Source organism: Phascolarctos cinereus, unplaced genomic scaffold, assembly GCF_003287225.1.
Source record: "Phascolarctos cinereus isolate Bilbo 61053 unplaced genomic scaffold, phaCin_HiC Scaffold_4;HRSCAF=312, whole genome shotgun sequence".
In the NCBI taxonomy this organism is placed as follows: Eukaryota; Metazoa; Chordata; class Mammalia; order Diprotodontia; family Phascolarctidae; genus Phascolarctos; species Phascolarctos cinereus.
Window position 1 is genome coordinate 642,519,786 of NW_027555847.1, and position 18,342 is coordinate 642,538,127.

Here is an 18,342-nt window from a genome sequence, read left to right on the forward strand (position 1 = left end):
GGTTATGCGCCTTTTAACCATCAATTAGAGTTGGAAGGAAACATAGACACTATCCAACTCCCTCACTTTACAAATGAGGAAACTGAGGCTCAGAGCGATGAACTGACTTGCCCAAGGTCACACTGATGGTAATAGAGAAAGATTTTAATCTAAGTAGTCTGACTCCAAATCCAAGACTTTCTCCATTGTAACATGCTGTTCCCTTTTCCGCTAGACCCTTCAAGTGACCCTCACATGAAAGGGTCTTTGGACCCCTCATCAGTCCTGGTTGCCCTCCTTTGTCTGGGGCTAATCAGTTACACAGGGATTTCCATATGGAGACCCAGCCTCTCTGCTTCCTCTTGACACAGTGGAAAAAGCTGCCATGTCACTCTTAGAACTTGCAAAGGAAGCTGAGATGCATCCCCTTGCGGGGGCCATGACAACAAGGGGAACTGGAGACTGCCATTCTGAGTGGTTGTGTAACAAGCAACACGTGTGGGGGTGTCAAGGCAGACTGGATTTATATTTTCACTGTGAGGAGAAGCAGCTTTCATGGGTGTTAAAACACACACACACACACACACACACACACACACACACAACCAACTTTGCTGCAAAAATGATTCTCCCCCCCACCAAGCTCCTTTTCAAGCAAATGTAAAGAAAATCTTATTAAATCCTGGTGCTGCCAACATTCATTATGGAAAAATCTGTTCCCTTTTCACATCCGATGACAAACCCAGCACTGGGCAAACGCCATGCCATGCATGTTTTCATGTCTGAAACTTTTTCAAATGAAAATAGACAAATTTAGATTAGAACATTTGAAATGGAAGGGATGTTAAGATGTTGGATATCACAGTTGGAAGGTATCTTAGAACACAGAATTATCAACCCAGAAAGTCCTTTAAAGATCATCTACTTCAGCCTCCTTATTTTACAGATGAGGAGGAGGATGCCCAGATTAGAGATGTGAATCAACCAAGGTCAAATAGCATATGAATGGGAGAACTAGTATTAGAACCATGATGTCCAGATTCACAGGAAAGAAGGAAAAATGAATGGAAAGAAGGAAGAAAGGAAAGAAGGGAAGGAGGACGGAAAAGGGAAGGAAGAGAGAGAGGAAGAATTGAGGAGGGGGAAGAAGGAAGAGAAAGAGGAAGAAAAATGAGGAAGTGAGGGAGCAAAGGAGGGAAGGGAGGTGGGAAAGGAGGGAGAGAGAAAGGAGGAAAAAAGGTAGGAAAGGAGGGAGGAGAATAAGGGACAAAATATAAGAAATCTTTATATTTTTAACTCAAAAGAATATATTAAGCTTTACATATGGGAGGAAGGAAGAGAGGGAGGGAGGAAGTGAGAGAAAGAGAGAGAGGGGAGGAAAGAGGAAAGAAGGAAGAAAAGAAATAGTATTTATTAAGTGCCTGCCCAGAGAGAGGTTAAGTGACTTGTCCAGGGTCACAGAACTAGTGAGTGTCTGAGGCTGTATGTGAACTCAGGTCTTCTTGACTCCAGACTCCATCCACTGTGACATCTAGTTGTCTCAGTCCAGCGTTCATTCAACTTTAGGTGTTGCCTCTCTTCTTTGCCAGCAATCACCTTTATGTTGATCATTTGAATGGTTTCTTTTTTAATAACAAACCAAGAGAAAAACCCCATGAAGACTTATGTACCCATTAAGAAAAGTAAAATCAATATTCCCTTTGCTGATCAGTTATTTTCTGGACTGGGATAAGCTACAAGAATATACATACAGATATATTCTATGCAATAATAATAATTCATATTTATGAAGGGCTTTGTGGTTTGCAAACACTTTGTTCACAACAACCCTGTGAATTAGGTAGAGCAAGAAGTGTTATGCCCATTTTACAGATGACTAATTGAGGCTTATAAAGGTGAAGTCACTTGTCCAGGGTTACAAGGCTACCATGTAGCAGATCTGGTTCTGGAACTTAGATTTTCTGATTTCAGCTTAGGAGAGACTGAATTTCTCCTACATACCCTTTCTCCTTTTGCACCCTGTTCTCCTGGTTTTCCTGAGGCACCCTGTGAAAGAGAACAATGATGAGAATAGAAACGTGAACCTGGAACCTGAAGTTTCCTGCATATACCCAGGGAGCCAGGAGAAATAAGATCATACAACATAAAAATTAGAGAAGAGTCTTGGAACCCAGTGGCTCAGGAGAAACACTAGGAAAATGATCCTGTCTTAGAGCCTTTGTTCTCCTTTTGAACGAATGAATAATGTTTACCTGAAAAGCTTAAACTAGTATCAATAATAACAGCGCCTAATTATATAATGTTTTAGAATAAGAAAGCACTTTACATGCAGTCGTCCATTCAATGTTCCCAACATCCCAAGAGACAGTCAAAGTGGGCACTGTTATTTCCATTTATTGATAGTCTAAGGTCCTCTGAGCTCAGGAATGATGTTCTAAGATAGCAGTCCCAAAGTGGGGTATTCGTGGACAAAGCCATCCATTGGGGTGTGAAAAGAAAATATGAGAAGTCATTCCATTTATCTTTAACTGAAAGGATTATATTAAGCTCTATAAATAGTTGTCATATAGATTGGTACTGGTTCCATCATTTCAGGCCATATGTTAGGTGGTCACATATGGTATACATGGAGCATCATGAGGGAAGAGCAGGAGCTCCCTAGTTCACAGTGGCACCCTCACCGATTGGTTCAGTTTCAGTGTATTGAGATGTCCTGTGGCTGACCTAGATGATTTTATGAATTATATGACCTCTTTTTCATTAAACTAATCCTCACAAACTGGACATGTGGTTTAAACAGCTTCCTATACAATAACACCCCACAGCAACAGCAAACAGCAACTGGGGATTAAAGAGAATATCAGGAAAATGGCGGGGTGGAAGTTTCTACTTCTAGCGTGAGCTCTTTGCCAGCTGTGTAGAAAACAAACTGACAAACACCAAACAAACATGACAATTGAATCAGATCTGCCGAGGCGTGCCAAAAAATGAGAAATGATCAAGATTACTTGAAACACGGCCCTCCATCCACTGCTGTTAATTATGAAACTCACCCTGAGAGAATGCCTTAAGATAACAGTATGACGCTATTATGATTAGAAAGTCAACTAAAAAACAAACTATTGTTGTCAAAAACGATGTTGTGTATTGCCTATAAAAATCTCATATCTCAAAATGCAATTCTTGATTCATTTGCAAGAACAGCCAACTGTAACAGGAGAGATGTAAATTACTAAGATGAATTTCAACGATAGTAACGTTCTGCCATAATTGGTGGATGTGATGCCAGAACTTTGGGTGCTTTCCCAGAACTCTCTGCTCTGCTCTAGAAGAGTGAGGTATTACATGGATGATGGTGATCCTTAAAACTTGTCTGGCTATACAGTTAACAAAGCATTTTATAGCATACCAAGTCCTTTCCAATCCACTTTGTCATTTGATCAATAAAGGATTAAAACATGCTGAGTACTTGCCTCTTTTCCTGGGATCCCTTTTTCTCCTTGTTCTCCCTGTGAAACATTAACAATTATGGAAGAGTCAAGCAATTCATGGTGTCCAAATATTAGCCAACTAGCCACTCCACTACCTGACAAGCACATGTTAAGCATCGGCTATCCCAAACAATCAACAAATATTTATTAAGCATCTACCGTGTGGCAGGCCCCACTTTGGCTGCTGGGGATAAAGGCACCAAAGAGGTAGTCCCTCCCCACTAGGTGCTTATATTCTAAGGTCATGTAGTCTGCATTCCCACTTGCAAACCATTGCAAGTTTAAGAGGACCGAGGAAGGGAGTGATGAGGAATCCAGAAAAAATAATTCCTTTACATGCAGTCGTCCATTCAATGTTCCCAACATCTCAAGAGACAGTCAAAGTGGGCACTGCTATTTCCATTTATTGATAGTCTAAGGTCCTCTGAGCTCAGGAATGATGTTCTAAGATAGTCCCCAAAGTGGGGTATTCGTGGACAAAGCCATCCATTGGGGTGTGCAACAATCCTGTGAGCTAGGCAAGGAGTGTTTTATCCTCTTTATAAGTAATAAGCTAGCTCTCTTCATAATGTCCCCTGAAGCAGGTATAGTTAGTATTATTACTCCCATTTTACAAATGAGGAATTTGAAGTTCAAGAGAGGTTAGGTGATCTATCCAAGGTCACACAACTAGCAAGTGTTGGATGTGAGATTCAAACCTAGTACTCTGCTGACTCTGAGTCTGATGCTCTTTCCACTGTTCTATGCTATTAAAAAGGAGGTTAAAAAACGTCTGGTGTCACAAAATTTCAAGTTTCAAAGGCATCATTTAGTGGTTCTTAAAGTGTAGTCTGAAGGCCTGTGGGGGTCTCTGAGATTCCTTTAAGGAGTCTGCGAGGTCAAAACTATTCTCATAATAATACCAAGATACTATTGCCTATTCTAATTACTTATCTGTGTGAGGCTAGATTTTCCAAATACTCTTCAACCAAAACAATCTATCACAGTTGTTGAACACAGATGCAGAGATCATAATATGACTGTCATCTTTTCAGCCACACATTAGAGAAAATTACAAAAATATGTAAAATAATGCCACTCTTCTCATTATATGTTTTGGAAAATATAATTATCTTCATAAAATATGTTATTATGTTAACATGTAATAGGTTTATTTTTATTGTTTTAAATTGATCAATAAACACATCTTTAAAATGATTAGTTTTAAGTTTTAATATTAATAGATATTATTTAATTATATTAAATATATTAAATAGATATATTATTTAATATTAATAGATAGTAAATATTAATAGATATAGCCTACATAAACTAAAGCTCTCTGGGGCCCTCAATAATTTCTGAGAATATAAAGGGGTCCTGAAACTAAAAGGCTTAAGAAATGATGATCTAGTCCAATCCCCTTAATTTTATAGGTAAGGAAACTAAAGGGCAGAGAGGGCAAGTGATTTTCCCAGCATCACAGAGGTGATTCATATATCAAAGCAGTGACTGATGCCAAACTGGAAGCCTGATCTTCTCTACATCCTAAGGTCAGGGTTCTATTGACTACCAGGCTTTGGAAGATCAACTCTTCCCTCAAGGAGCATCTCTTTACTCTTCATCTATTTAAGGGGATGAGAAATACACCAACCACATTGGTACCAAACAACTAAGACTGAATCATAAAGAGCTAAATTGTGTGATACAACTACTAGTGCTGTAGTATTTAGAAGAAGGGAGATAAGTGTTTGGGAAGCAATTTATTCATCCAGGCAGACATTTATTTCTTACCATGGGAATTCTCTTTACACACCCAGATTATGCAAACACTAAGCTTGTTTGGGATCATGTGACTTGTTGCCTCAGATAGAAGTTATCAGAATAGATTTTCCTGATTGTCTACCAATGGGCACACTCCTTCCCCCTCTTGTCTTCTTACTTCCATCTTACTTTAATGTTGACATCTCGGAGTAAGAGACAGCTGATAGAATCCTTGAGTGTTTATTCAAGAAACATTTATGAGATCAAAGAAGAAATGACCTTAGAGACTGTCCAGTCCTGTTCCTTCATTTTACAGTCCCTTTTTTTTTTAAGGCAGTTGGGGTTAAGTGACTTGCCCAGGGTCACACAGCTAATAAGTGTCAAGTGTTTGGTCTGAGGTCGGATTTGAACTCAGATCCTCTTGACTTCAGGGCCAGTGCTCTATCCACTGTGCCACCTAGCTGCCTCCATTTTACAGTCCTTAATGATGAGGCCTAGAGAGGGGAGGATTTTTTTGCTTTTCGGTTTTGTTTTTGTTCTAAATCCAGCATCCCAAAGCTAGCTAGTTATGAAAGCACAGACTTTGAGATCTCTTTTGATTCTGCCCAGGGTAGACTGGGCCTTGTTCATTTCGTTATACTATATCGCCTCTCTAATGATATAGAGCAAATAATACAGTGGGATTTAGAAATAACTGTTCCACTCAGCCATAATTGGGGTACCTTTGCTTCTCATGTGACTCTCAGCGACTGAGGTGACACTATTTAGTGATTCCCCAGAATCCTGACTTGTGAATACAGAAACACACTTTGGATACTTAACAGTAGAAGGGAACACAGACTATCAAAACTGATTGGGACCTTAGAACAGAGGCGGTTAGAACAATGAACATAGAAAGTTCAAACAAAAAACATAGAATGTTAGAACTGGAAGATGCTTTAGTACACAAAATGTCAGAATGTAGAGCATAAAATATTAGAGTAGAGAACATAAGATATTAGAACTAGAAAATATCTTAGAATCAAAATTTTAGAATAGAGACATAAAAAAATTAGAACAAAGAACATAGTATGTTAAAACTGGGAGGTATCTTATAATGTTGATTATTAGAACAAGGAACATAGAATTTTCAAACAAACAACACAGAATATTAGAACTGGAAAACGACAGAGCACAATGCTAGAATATAAATATAAAATATGAAAAGCAAAGTGCATAGAATGTTAGAGCTGGGAGGAACAATAGAAGTTCAAAACTTTGATTAGACAGATTAAGAAAACATAAGCCCTGAAAGTTAAAGTGACTTACCCAGGAAATTGTTAGTGACAATGTTGAGGTTCACTAAATCATGGAGTTAATAATAATAATAGCTAACATTTATATTAGACAGGTAGGTGGCACAGTGGATAGATTGCTGGGCCTGAAGTCAAAAAAGACTCATCTTCCTGAGTTCAAACCTGGTCTCAGACACTTAATAGCTATGTGAACCTGGACAAGTCACTTAACCCTATATGCCTCAGTTTCCTCACTGGTAAAATGAGCTGGAGAAGCAAACCACTCCAGTATCTTTGCAAAGAAAGCTGTAAATGGGGTCACAAAGAGTTGGACACGATTGAATGATAGCAACTTACTATGAGCCAGGCCCTGTGCTAAGCACTTTACAATGTTTATACCATTTGAGCCTCAAGACAACTCTGAGAAGTCAGTGCTGGTGTTTATTCTCATAGAATAGTAGATCTTACTAATGGTATTATGTGTGTGTGGGCACACATACAAATTAAGAGGATGCTCTAGTGTGCTGTGCTCAAAGATTTAGAACATGTCTCCTGCTTTATAAATTGAAGCTGAGATTCAATCACAGAAGACAGTCCTCTCCTCCTTCTGGTTAAGGATAATGACAATAATATTAGTTCACATTTATTTAACCTTTTAAAGGTTTAAAAGTGCTTCCCCCACAACAATTTGTAAGGTAGGTTGTTGCTGTTTGCTCTCTGTTTAAAAGAGAACCAATGACATCCCAAGGTGATGTCTTGACTTGCTTGTGAATTGGATTTAAATGAGGCAGAATTACCCAAAGTCAACAGTCTCACTCTCTCTTCCTGAGTCATCAAAGTTCAGTGACAAGACAAAAGTTAAGATGACTAGCAATGGCCCAAGATGCAGTGGGTGACCTTGGAGTCTTCGATGCCTCACCAAACTTTGAGTGCTCCATATTGCCTGTTTCAGTGGCCTTCATCAAATATTCTCATCAACACATTCTGCCAAGAGAAGTATTCACATGCTTGGGGCAGACATTCCCCCCAAGTCACCAATGGGTTTGAGGCCTGCTTACCCTCAACCTAGTTTAGTCATTTGCTGAGATGGTTTACTGGGATGGTCCACTGTGCATGCTACAGCTGCCATAGGTGGGAGTTGGGTGACAGAGGGACGTGAAAGGTAAATGGGCAACCAACCCTGAAAAGGGTTTGGCAGCCCTTACCACAAGGGCTAATCCTCCCTTAACATGAGGTAGGTAATGCAAATATTATTGCCTCCATTTTGCAGATAAAGAAACTGTCACCAGAAAAGTTAGGTGACTTGTCCCAGGTCACACAGCCATGAAGTAATAAAGTGGGACTCAAATTGTTCTTTTTTATTCTTAGAGTGTTCTTTACTCAAATAGAAATGGGCTGCTAAATCACACATATGGATCCCTGCATGCTTCATATTGACTTAGAAAACTACAAATTAACATTGCGTTTTATATTTTTATTGCTAAATATTTCCCAAGTATGTTTTAATTTGGTTTGGTCTGCCCTTGGGAGCATTGCTGGTCTCACATGACGTGTTTGACATCTCTGCTTTACCCTATCCTTCAGTGTGTCACTTGTGGCCTGTCTCTTTCCCTCTCCTGCTATTTCATCTGTCCCAGAATTAATATGTGAATAATTCTTTCCTTATGAGCTCATATTTCTATATTGCTTTGTACTCTATGTTTTTTCTCATAAAAACTCTATAAGATGAATAGTAAAGCATTATTCCCATTTTACAGGTAATGAAACTTAAACTGGCCCCAAGGATGTCTTCCATGTATATGGCAGAGCCAGGACATCCAACTTTAAGTCTAATACTGTCTCAAGCTTCACCTGTTTCTCTCTTTTGGGGACTCTTGCTGAGAAACTCCTGTATACTCAGTTTCTGAATGGCAGAAACAGGAATAGGAGTATGTTGAATTATTTTGAATTTCTTAGTAGTGAAGTCTAAAGACATGGATTCATTTTAGAATATCTGACTTTTCCCCATCTTGAGCTGTCCTCAAAATGACAATAGTTACTTTCATTTTCTGTGCCCTGGGCAAAATGCTTAACTTTCTGTGTTTTAGTTGCTTCATCTATAAAATGAGGGGGTTTACCTGGATGATGTCTAAGGTCACTTTCAACCCTGAAGACCTATTTAACCTTTGAGCAAAACACCTGATCATTTCTACCTGAAGAGATGGCACTGTGTGAATCCTGGAGCTAGCTAATGAGAAATGGAACCTGGGCAGAAAATGAAGCCTTTAGACTAGATAGCCAAACCAGTGACCTTCCTGGACATGGCTGAAAAACCATGACTCCCACTTGGGAGCTCTCTGCTTACCTGCGGTCCCCGAGGTCCCTGGAATCCTGGAAGTCCTGGGCTACCTTTATCCCCTTTGTTTCCTTTCTGCCCCTACAAACACAGACAGACAACAACAAAAACAACAACCACCCAGATCAGTCCGAGTCATAATCTCTTCCCTCCTGTTTGTTCTGCTAAGAGAGCCAAAAAAACCCAAAGGCACTTAGCATACAGTAAGATGAGACAGAGAATATCATTAAATTGAATATAGCAGACATTAAATCGTTGCTCTATGTAGAGTACTCTGCTGAGTGCCAGGGACATATGTACTTTATCCAAAATACAGTCCCTGCCCTTATGGAACCTACAGTCTAGTAGGGCTGGACTTAAGCTTACCTGGGCACATACAGATAATTATAATATATAACAATACACAGTAGGTTCATTAGAGAAATGCAAAACAGAAAAGCATATTTTTTTGAGTCACGGGATCATGGGATCAGAGACATAGATCTGGCAAGGATGTAAGAAGCCATTTTATCCAACATCTTCATTTGAAAGATGAGGAATCTGAGGCCCACAGTTTGGGGATTTAACCAAAGTCACATCAGCAGTGAGCATCAGTGGTAGGTTTTGAACTTAGGGCTTTTGACTCCAAAGCCAGTGTCCATTACAATCCTGCATCCTTTCAGGATAGATTTTTTTTTAAATTCAGAATGTAAGTTTATTTCTAAAATATCATAAAGTAGATAAGTGCATTATTATAGGGATCATCACATCATAAAATGGTGAAAAGCAGTGGAGGGAAAAACCAACTAAAAGAAAAAAGCTTAGTAAGAAACTCAACTAACTGAATTTATCTTGAGAACATTTAAGGTGAAAATGGAAACAGGACAACAAACTGCTGAAATGTGGGAAAGATCTGCAAATTATTTTTAATAACAAATTCTTTTTAACAGGATGGATTTAACTTTGAGAAAAAGCCAAAAGACGCCTAGAGACAACCCCGAGGGATGCGGATGGGGCAGGGAGGGTGGGGGGGAGACACACAGGAAAACAGCATTTTGGATAAAAATGATGTATGACTATACATAAATGGGACTGACTTTCCCCAGTGGTCCCTGACTGGCTTTGAAGACTTCTTTTTACAAATAGAGGTCCAGAAGTGCTTTGAAAAATGGCAACATCATTAGAACACACGCATTTGGATAGCTATCTTCTGGCTGACCACTTGCTGGGAATGATAAAATCACAGAATGCAATAATTCTGAAAGAGGATTCTTGCTTAGGTAGGTAGTAGACTGCATGATCTCAGAGGTTGCTTCTAGCTCTGGGATCCTAAGAATCTAATTCAATGATGTTTTTTATTTAAAAAAGAAAAAGAAAATGCGTATGTGTGTGTGTGTGTGTGTGTGTGTGTGTGTGTGGGCACATGCTCAAGAGCACGTGTGCACACACCCATCCATCCACCAATAGTATTAATACTCCTAACCCAATTAGGGAAGCTAATGTTTGAAGCTGGGGGTGGACTGTGTTTGGCAGTCAGAGATGCATTAGCAATTTTATGCATAGTAATAGGTTATTACTTCTGAAGTCTCTTTGGAAAGCTGTTTAGGATTTGCTTTGTCCTGACCATTCCCAGAAGCCTTCAGTAGGCTTCTTTTACTGGCGTTTCTCTCCACTGCCAGTGGCTGAACACTAAGTCTTTCTGCTCTTAGTCTGAAGATTCCCATTTGTTCTGCTCCCCACTGGGAGGCTGCCTGTTTGCAGTGCCCATAATACATCTTGAGATGATAGGCAGACTCATTACTTCCTCTGCCTGAGGTAATGTGCAATCAGTCCAATTACCCCCTTCTGGTTTCCTTGGCTGTGGAACAATGTGCCCTTTTCTTGGGGCTGCGTGAGATAAAGCTGATGCTGTGGTGGAAAGAGGAACTGAGTCTTCCCCTTCATCCAGTAGCAGCCTGTGGAGAGACTCGATGTACAAGAGAATGGGACCTAGCCTAGTCCTTGTGAAGTGGGGAACCAAAAGCTATGGATTGCAGCAGGTTTGGATTTGGCGAGTTACTTATTTCTTCCTTTCTCTGGCATTTGACAGGTACTTACTGGGTTACCTGGTTGGCCAGGATCTCCAGGAGAGCCGGGTGATCCATTTTTACCCTGTAGGGAGAAAAATATAGCTAAGAATGCAACCACTCAAAAAAAAAAAAAAGAATGCAATCACTCTATTCTACCACTGTGATACCAATCCCTCCCATCCCATTTTCTTCCTTTTTTTAAATGCAAAATAAGGGGGTAGAGGGAATATTTAGTAGATCACTATATTATCCTATTGAAATTAATGTTTATCTTTATTTCTTATGTTCAGATCCTTTAGACTATAAATCACTATGTTATCCTATTGAAATTAATGAATGTGTTTTATTACTGAAGTGCAATATTCTTTATGCTCCTTAAGAGCCAGGATTGTCCTTACTTTTCTTTGTATCACTAGCACTTAACCCAGTGTCCAGCACATGTTGGAACAATAGCTTTTCAACTGTGTCTGACTCTTTGTGACCCCATTTGAGATTTTCTTTGCCAGAGATACTGAGGTGGTTTGCCATTTCTTTCTCCAGGTCATTTTACAGATGAGGAAACTGAAGCAAACAGGATTAAGTGTCTTGCCCGGGATCACATAGCTAGGAAATGTCAGAGATTGGATTTGAGCTCAGGAAAATGAGTCTTCCTGACTCCAGGCCTGGCACTCCCTCTACTGTGCCACCTCCCTGTCCCATATGTGCTACCTGGCACATAGCGGGTGCTTAATAAATGTTTATTGACTACTTGGTAAATGCTAGCACTTATTTCCTTTCATATTAAATGGGGGTTCAAGAAGGTTTACTAAAAGCCAAGCGACATAAGGACCTAAAACCGCTGGGAACTCCTGGTGTAGGAGATAAAGAACTGGCCTCAGAATCAAGATGATCTAAGTGCTAGTCCTAGTCCTAACATATACTACATATCTTATGACCCTGGGCAAGCCCCTTGCCCTCTTAATGCCTCAGGTAACTTTGTTGTAGAACAGTTATTGATTTGTACTGGTAGGAAGTCTCCTCCTTGAACTCCCTACATTGATGAAATCACAGATCTGGATTCTCCCTTTACCCCCAAATAAAATAAAACTGACCCAAACCCACCACTTCTGAATCTTCCAGAGATTTTAGAATGTAACTTGGATCATGTGCTCTCAGAACACCCTTGCCACTCCAGAACCTTGTAAAGCAGGGCCATTCCTAAGGTCTGGTAACTTTTTGTCTATACTTTGGACAGTTGAGATCTGCTAAGATCTGGCTCAGGGTTGGGGAACCTGTGGCCTCAAGGCCACATGTGGCCCTCTAGGTCCTCAAGTGCAGCCCTTTGACCGAATCCAAACTTCACAGAACAAATCCTCTTAATAAAAGGATGTATTCTGTAAAACTTAGACTCATTCAAATGGACACACCCAAAGGACCTAGAAGGCCACATGTGGCCTCCAGGCTGCAGGTTCCCCACCCCTGATTAGGGGTAGTGACCCATGGAGGAAGCTGATGGGAGAAAGGGAAGTGGCCCCACCAGCCAGTGCCAAAAAAGGGAGCTAACATTTATGTACATACATATACATCAGTTCCTAAGCCTCCCACAACAACTAAGTACACGCAAACTTGTAGGGCTACCTTCTTGCACATGCCTCCCTCAGGTTACTCTTTAATATTTCACCTTTCCAAGCTGTTGCTGATATTTATCTTAACTTGATTTCCCATGAATAAAGGCAATGATGGAAAAGAGAAGGGAGAGCACACTATATATGGAGAGAATATGTGGTGCCACAGAAAAAAGAGATAGATATGAATTCAGGTGGCACTTTTTAGCTTGTATGACCTCGGTTAAGTTACTTTCATTTTGGGGGTCTCAGTTTCTCCACCTGTAAAATGGAAATAATTATATTCATATTGCCTATATCAAAAAGAGTTTTGTGAGGTAAGCTCTCTAAATAGACAAAATCTTGTTATTTCCTGGTCTCTCACATCTGCTTTGGGGTGATTCTGCCGATAAACTGAAATAGCTGCCAAAAGAAAAAAGACAACTCACCGGGATTCCCCTAAGTCCCTGAGCACCTGGGGGCCCTGTGGGTCCAGTGTCACCCTAGAAAAAGAAAATAAGACATCCAATTATTAATGCAAAGATAATCTCAGGGAGAGACAAAGGTATATAAAAGAGTGACATGGATAAGAGAGCCTACAGCATCCCTGAAAGAAAACATTGAGCTCTGGGCCCAGCGCGGATAAAAAAAGGAGCAGATTCTAATGAGAAACAGGAAGAAGGCTTAATGAGAAACCCAAATTATCAAATGCAAATGTAAAATGTTTAACAAACAACAACAACAACAAAAATGATTAATAGGTAAATAAAAAGATCATAAGATTTTAGAGGACCTTGGGGATCGCCTGACTGAGCCCTCTTCTTTTATAGATGAGGAAAATGAGGTCTGGAGAAAATACAGCAACTTGCTACGGTCCCAAATGTGGCAAGTGGCAGAGACAGATTTCAAAGCCAGGTCTTCTAATGTGAAATCCAGTGCTCTTTCTAATATAGCATCATTTAAGAGATAGATTTAGTGCTGGAGAGCTCACTACATTAGAAGACAGTCATTCATATTGTTGGACAGTCAAGATTACTGCAAAGTGTTAGGTTTCCCTTTTTGTTTGTCTGTTTTATATCGAGCTGAAATCTACTTCCCTCTACCCCAAGGTAGAATAGATGACTTCCAAGTTTCTCATCAACTACTGTTACTGACTCTACTGATCACATGTCATTGGTTTTTATTTCATTTGGCTTATGCTTCAAAGAGCACCAGATTTGGAATCAGAAGTCAAGCATCATTGCATGTAAGCTCTATGATCCTATAAAAATCACTTAACCTCTTAAGGCCTCAGTTTCCCTATCTGTGAAATGACTAGATTATATTATAAAATATTTAAGGTCTATTCCTTCTATAGATCTTAGAAGATTTTAAAAGTATAGGAGATTTATCTTTCTGTACTGACTGAAAGGTATACTCTATAGGCAAGCTGGTAAAATGGATAAGTCATTGGATTTGGAGTCAGAAAGACCTGGGTTTGGACCCCACCTCAGATACTTACTAGCTTTCTGACTACAGGTATGTCACTGAATCTCTCTGTCTCACTTTTCTTACCCATAAATTGAGAAGAGTTAGACTCAATGACCTCTGAAGTCCTTTCCATACTTAAATCTATGATGCCTAGAATTTATTTATATCCTTATTTTTTTTTAATTCTTGTTTCCTTGAAACCTGACTCTTTAGTCTCAGAATAGAGTGCCCTTTCCTTTCTCCCCTGAGACAATGGTATAATAGAAAGAGAACTTAACCGGAAATTTGGAACCCTGGGTAGTATTCTGACTTATACAACCATTTAGCTGTATGACTTTGGGCCACTCAATTAAAGTCTCTGGGCCTAATTTTCCTCATCTATACAATAGAGACATTAATATTTATGCTATCTGTCTCATAGGACTATTGTGAGGAAGTGCTGTAAAAAGTTTCCAGCATGGCCCTGGCAACATATAACCTCCTTCTCAAAGGTGAGCATAGTTAAATTTACCTACACGATTTAATATGAAACTCTCATTTGGCTCTGATGGCTTTTCACATCCTGATCCCTTTCTACCTTTCTAACCTTCTTACACTTTGCTCCCATCCACATGTTCCAAGATCCAGTGACACCGGCCTTCTTACTGTCCCTTTCAGAAGACACACCATCTCCAGATATGCATTTGCACTGCTTATCCCTCATGCCTGGAATGTTTTTTCCCTCCTCACCTCTACATCTTAGCTTCTCTGGTTTGCATTAGGACTCATCCTAGATCTCACCTTTTGCAAACAGCTTTCCCTGGTATCCTCCCACACACCCAACAGCTATTGCCTTCTGTCTGTGATTACCTCTCATTGTCACAGTAAATATCTTGTGTGTGCAATGCTTTTTTTGCATGCTGTGATTGGCATTAAAATGTTAGCTTCTTAGGGCAGGAATCATGTTTTTGTCTTTCTTTACATCCCTGACTGCTTAGCATAGTGCCTGGGAGTCATTCAGTCCAGAGCTTCTTAAACTTTCTCCACTCAAGACTCATAGTTCAAGAAGCGCTACAATCAACAAACATTTATTAACCACCTACTATGTCTCAAGCATTATGCTGAGCATTGGGAATACAAAGGAAGGCAAAAAACAGTCCCTGCTCTCAAAGAATTTACATTCTAATGGGGGAAACAATGTGTGAACGACTAGTCATAAACAAGTTATGTACAACATAGTTTGGAGATAATCCGCAGAGGGAAGGGATTAATATTAATGGGTATCAGAAAAGACATCCCATCTTGAGGATGGGATTTTAGCTTGAACTTAAAGGAAGCCAAAAAAGTTAGCTCATTGTAGGTGATTAATAAATGCTTGGTGACTGCTAAAAATAAGAAGGCTCCTGGCTACTTGATGATACTTTAACCATGAAAAACCATAAACCAAAGGGAAAAAATTAATAACACATATGCAGTTATAACATAAGACTAGAAAGGAATGAGAATAGGGAAGTAACTCAGTGGAAAGGCTAAAATCTTTCAACATTCAAAATATGAAATAATCTAGGTGCTCATCCTTCCGTGTCGATGCCTTCCTCAATGTGAATGCCTCACCCAGGAAATATTTCCCCAGCTTTTCAGGCCCACATTTTATCTTCATCACGGAGGATGTAAAGAATGGCTTGGACCATCAGTAGTTTCAAACTGTGTCTGATGGTCCATGACATGGATTCTGAGAACCCATAATGGTTTGTGCTCAACCACAATCTTTGTGACCTTGGATGCTAGATCTGGGGTAATAATGTGCAATCCTGAGATGAAACTTCTTTCCCCTACCCTATCCCCAACAGATAGGCAGTGCACTCACATCTTTCCCTGGTGACCCTTCTCTGCCTGCAGGACCTGGTGTTCCTGGCTCTCCCTGTAAGAAAAGAAAACAAGGAGAAGATCTTAATTAAAACAAGAGATGGGGGTAGAATACCTGTTACTGTAGAAGGTGTTCCTTTGGAGTTACCTGGGAAAAGAAATTGAGGGGTACAGGTAAAAGACTTGATAGATATTTCTGAGTGTGCGTGTGTGTGTGTGTGTGTGTGTGTGTGTGTGTGTGTGTGTGTGTGTACACTATGCTTTCCTACATGATAAAATTATGACAGAAGCACTCCAAGGCAGAATGTCAAAATCCTATCCCAGCCGAAGCTCAGCTGGCATTTTTGCCTATTGCTAACCCTTTACTGGATGGCATCTGTGAGTTGACAATCAGTGGATTCTTCACTCTCTGCTGCCAGACCGATCAGAACTTTGCCTCAGTATGAGATCCCCTTTATTTTCTTTACTGAACCCAAGACAGAAGTGAGATTTTTCAAAAAGATCACATTAGTACTTTGAGAAAAAAAAGTCTATCTTCTTATAATGGCCCTATTCTCCAACAATCTCTAACCCAGTGGAAAATTGGACCGCACCCTTGGGTACCTCATCTCTGACGGCTCAAAATCTATGACACTAATGATTCTATCACCATGAACAAGGCACTTAACATCTCTAAGCATCACTTTCTATACCGTGATCAAATGGAAAATGTCCCCAGCATTGCTATGAATTTTAACTACTGTAGACATGGCACAGTAGACAAAAAAAATGGTGGGTGGGCGGGATTCAAATCATGGCTGTGCCATTTACTACCTGTGTGATACTGGCCATGTCACCTCACCTCTCTGAGTGCAGTTTGCAAAATGAGACACTTAGACTATATGATTTCCAGGTGGAAGTTGCCTTTCCCTTCTTAAATTTCTCATGGCTTTTTTTCTGGACCCCTTCTCTGCACGTATTAGATTTTCTCATATTGTGATTATTTGCAGAAATGTCTTATCTTTCAAGAAGACTGATAGCACTTTCAGGGCTGGGTTCTTTGTATTCCTCAAACTAAATACCAGATGTTGGACATAGCAGGTGCTTCATAAAATGTCTACTGCAAGAGGCCTTTCACAGTACCCTCATCCACTTCTAGTTCCCTCTCTCTGAGATTGCCTCTCATCTATGCTGTATCTAGTGTGTATGTATGTGATTCTTTGTACGTGATTTCCTCCATTAGAATGTGAGCTCCTTTAGCGTAGGAATTATATATATGTGTGTGTGTGTATACACACACACACACACACACACACATGTATATATGTATGTATATGCATATATGTATATATACGTATATATATACATTCACACATATTTACATATGTATATTTATTTACTTTCTTTGTATACCTCTATACTTAGCATAATGTTTGGTGCATAGTACGCCTAAAACAAATCTTGTTAACTGATTTTTTAATTGAAATCATAAGTCATAACATAATAGCTTTAGCCCCTACCTCGTAGGGTTGTGGTAAGGAACAAATGAGATAATATTTATAAAGTGCTCAGCACAAGCTATGGTATATGATTATGACGGAATATTATTGTGATTTAGAAATGACAAGCAGTATGATTTCAGAAAAATCTGGAAAGACCCATATGATCTGATGCAAAGTGGAGTTCACAGAACTAGGAGAACATCGTACACAGTAAATGCAATATTTTATGATGCAAATCTGTGAATGATTTAGCTATTCTTAGCAATACAGTGATCCAAGATAATCCCAAAAGACTCTGATGAAGTATGCTATCTGCCTCCAGAGAAAGAGCTGATACTATCTGAATACAAGTTAAAGCATGCTGTTTTTCTTTCTTTCTTTCTTTCTTTCTTTCTTTCTTTCTTTCTTTCTTTCTTTCTTTCTTTCTTTCTTTCTTTCTTTCTTTCTTTCTTTCTTTCTTTTTCTTTCTTTCTTTCTTTCTTTCTTTCTCTCTCTCTCTCTCTCTCTCTCTCACTCTCTCTCTCTCTCTCCTTTATAAGTCTTCTTGTAAAAAATGACTGATATTAAAATGTTTTATAGGATTGCACATGTATAAACTATATCAGATTGCTTACCATCTCAGTGAGGAGGAGGGGGAGGGAGGATAGAATTTGGAACTCAAAACTTTTAAAAATGTTAAAAATTATTTTAATATGTAATTGGTAAAGAATAAAATTTGAATAAAAAATTAAGTGTTTAGTATAGTGCCTGGCATTATATATACATATAGGTGCTATACAAATACTTAATCACTTCCTTTCCTCCCTCTTTGCAGATTCCATCCACTGCTCCCAGCTCTGCCCTTTGAGACAAAGCTGAATAAATTGAACCTTTACCACGTGACAAGGCTTATTTTTGAAGGTAGCCATTAGCTCTTTCTCAGTCTTTTCTTGTCTACGCTAAATTTCCCTAGTTCTTCGGTTGATCTTCATATGATTTTCTGGATGCAAAAGATCTCTCTCTCCCTTTTCAAATATTTTGTATCAATTTCCTTTTTTTCTTTTAATTTTATTAATGTGCTTTGGTTTTACATTATAAACATTTATATATTATT

The 18,342-nt window shown here is 39.3% G+C and overlaps 1 protein-coding gene across 1 annotated transcript in view; it reads right to left on the minus strand.

Annotated features, from left to right (window-relative positions):
- The window catches only part of COL22A1 (collagen type XXII alpha 1 chain), a 589,887-nt gene that overhangs the window by 25,162 nt on the left and 546,383 nt on the right, over positions 1 to 18,342 (minus strand). The window contains 6 exon segments of the mRNA XM_078153760.1: positions 1,981 to 2,025; positions 3,453 to 3,488; positions 8,832 to 8,903; positions 10,899 to 10,952; positions 12,903 to 12,956; positions 15,770 to 15,823. Of these exon segments, the coding sequence (XP_078009886.1) occupies positions 1,981 to 2,025; positions 3,453 to 3,488; positions 8,832 to 8,903; positions 10,899 to 10,952; positions 12,903 to 12,956; positions 15,770 to 15,823 (315 nt within the window).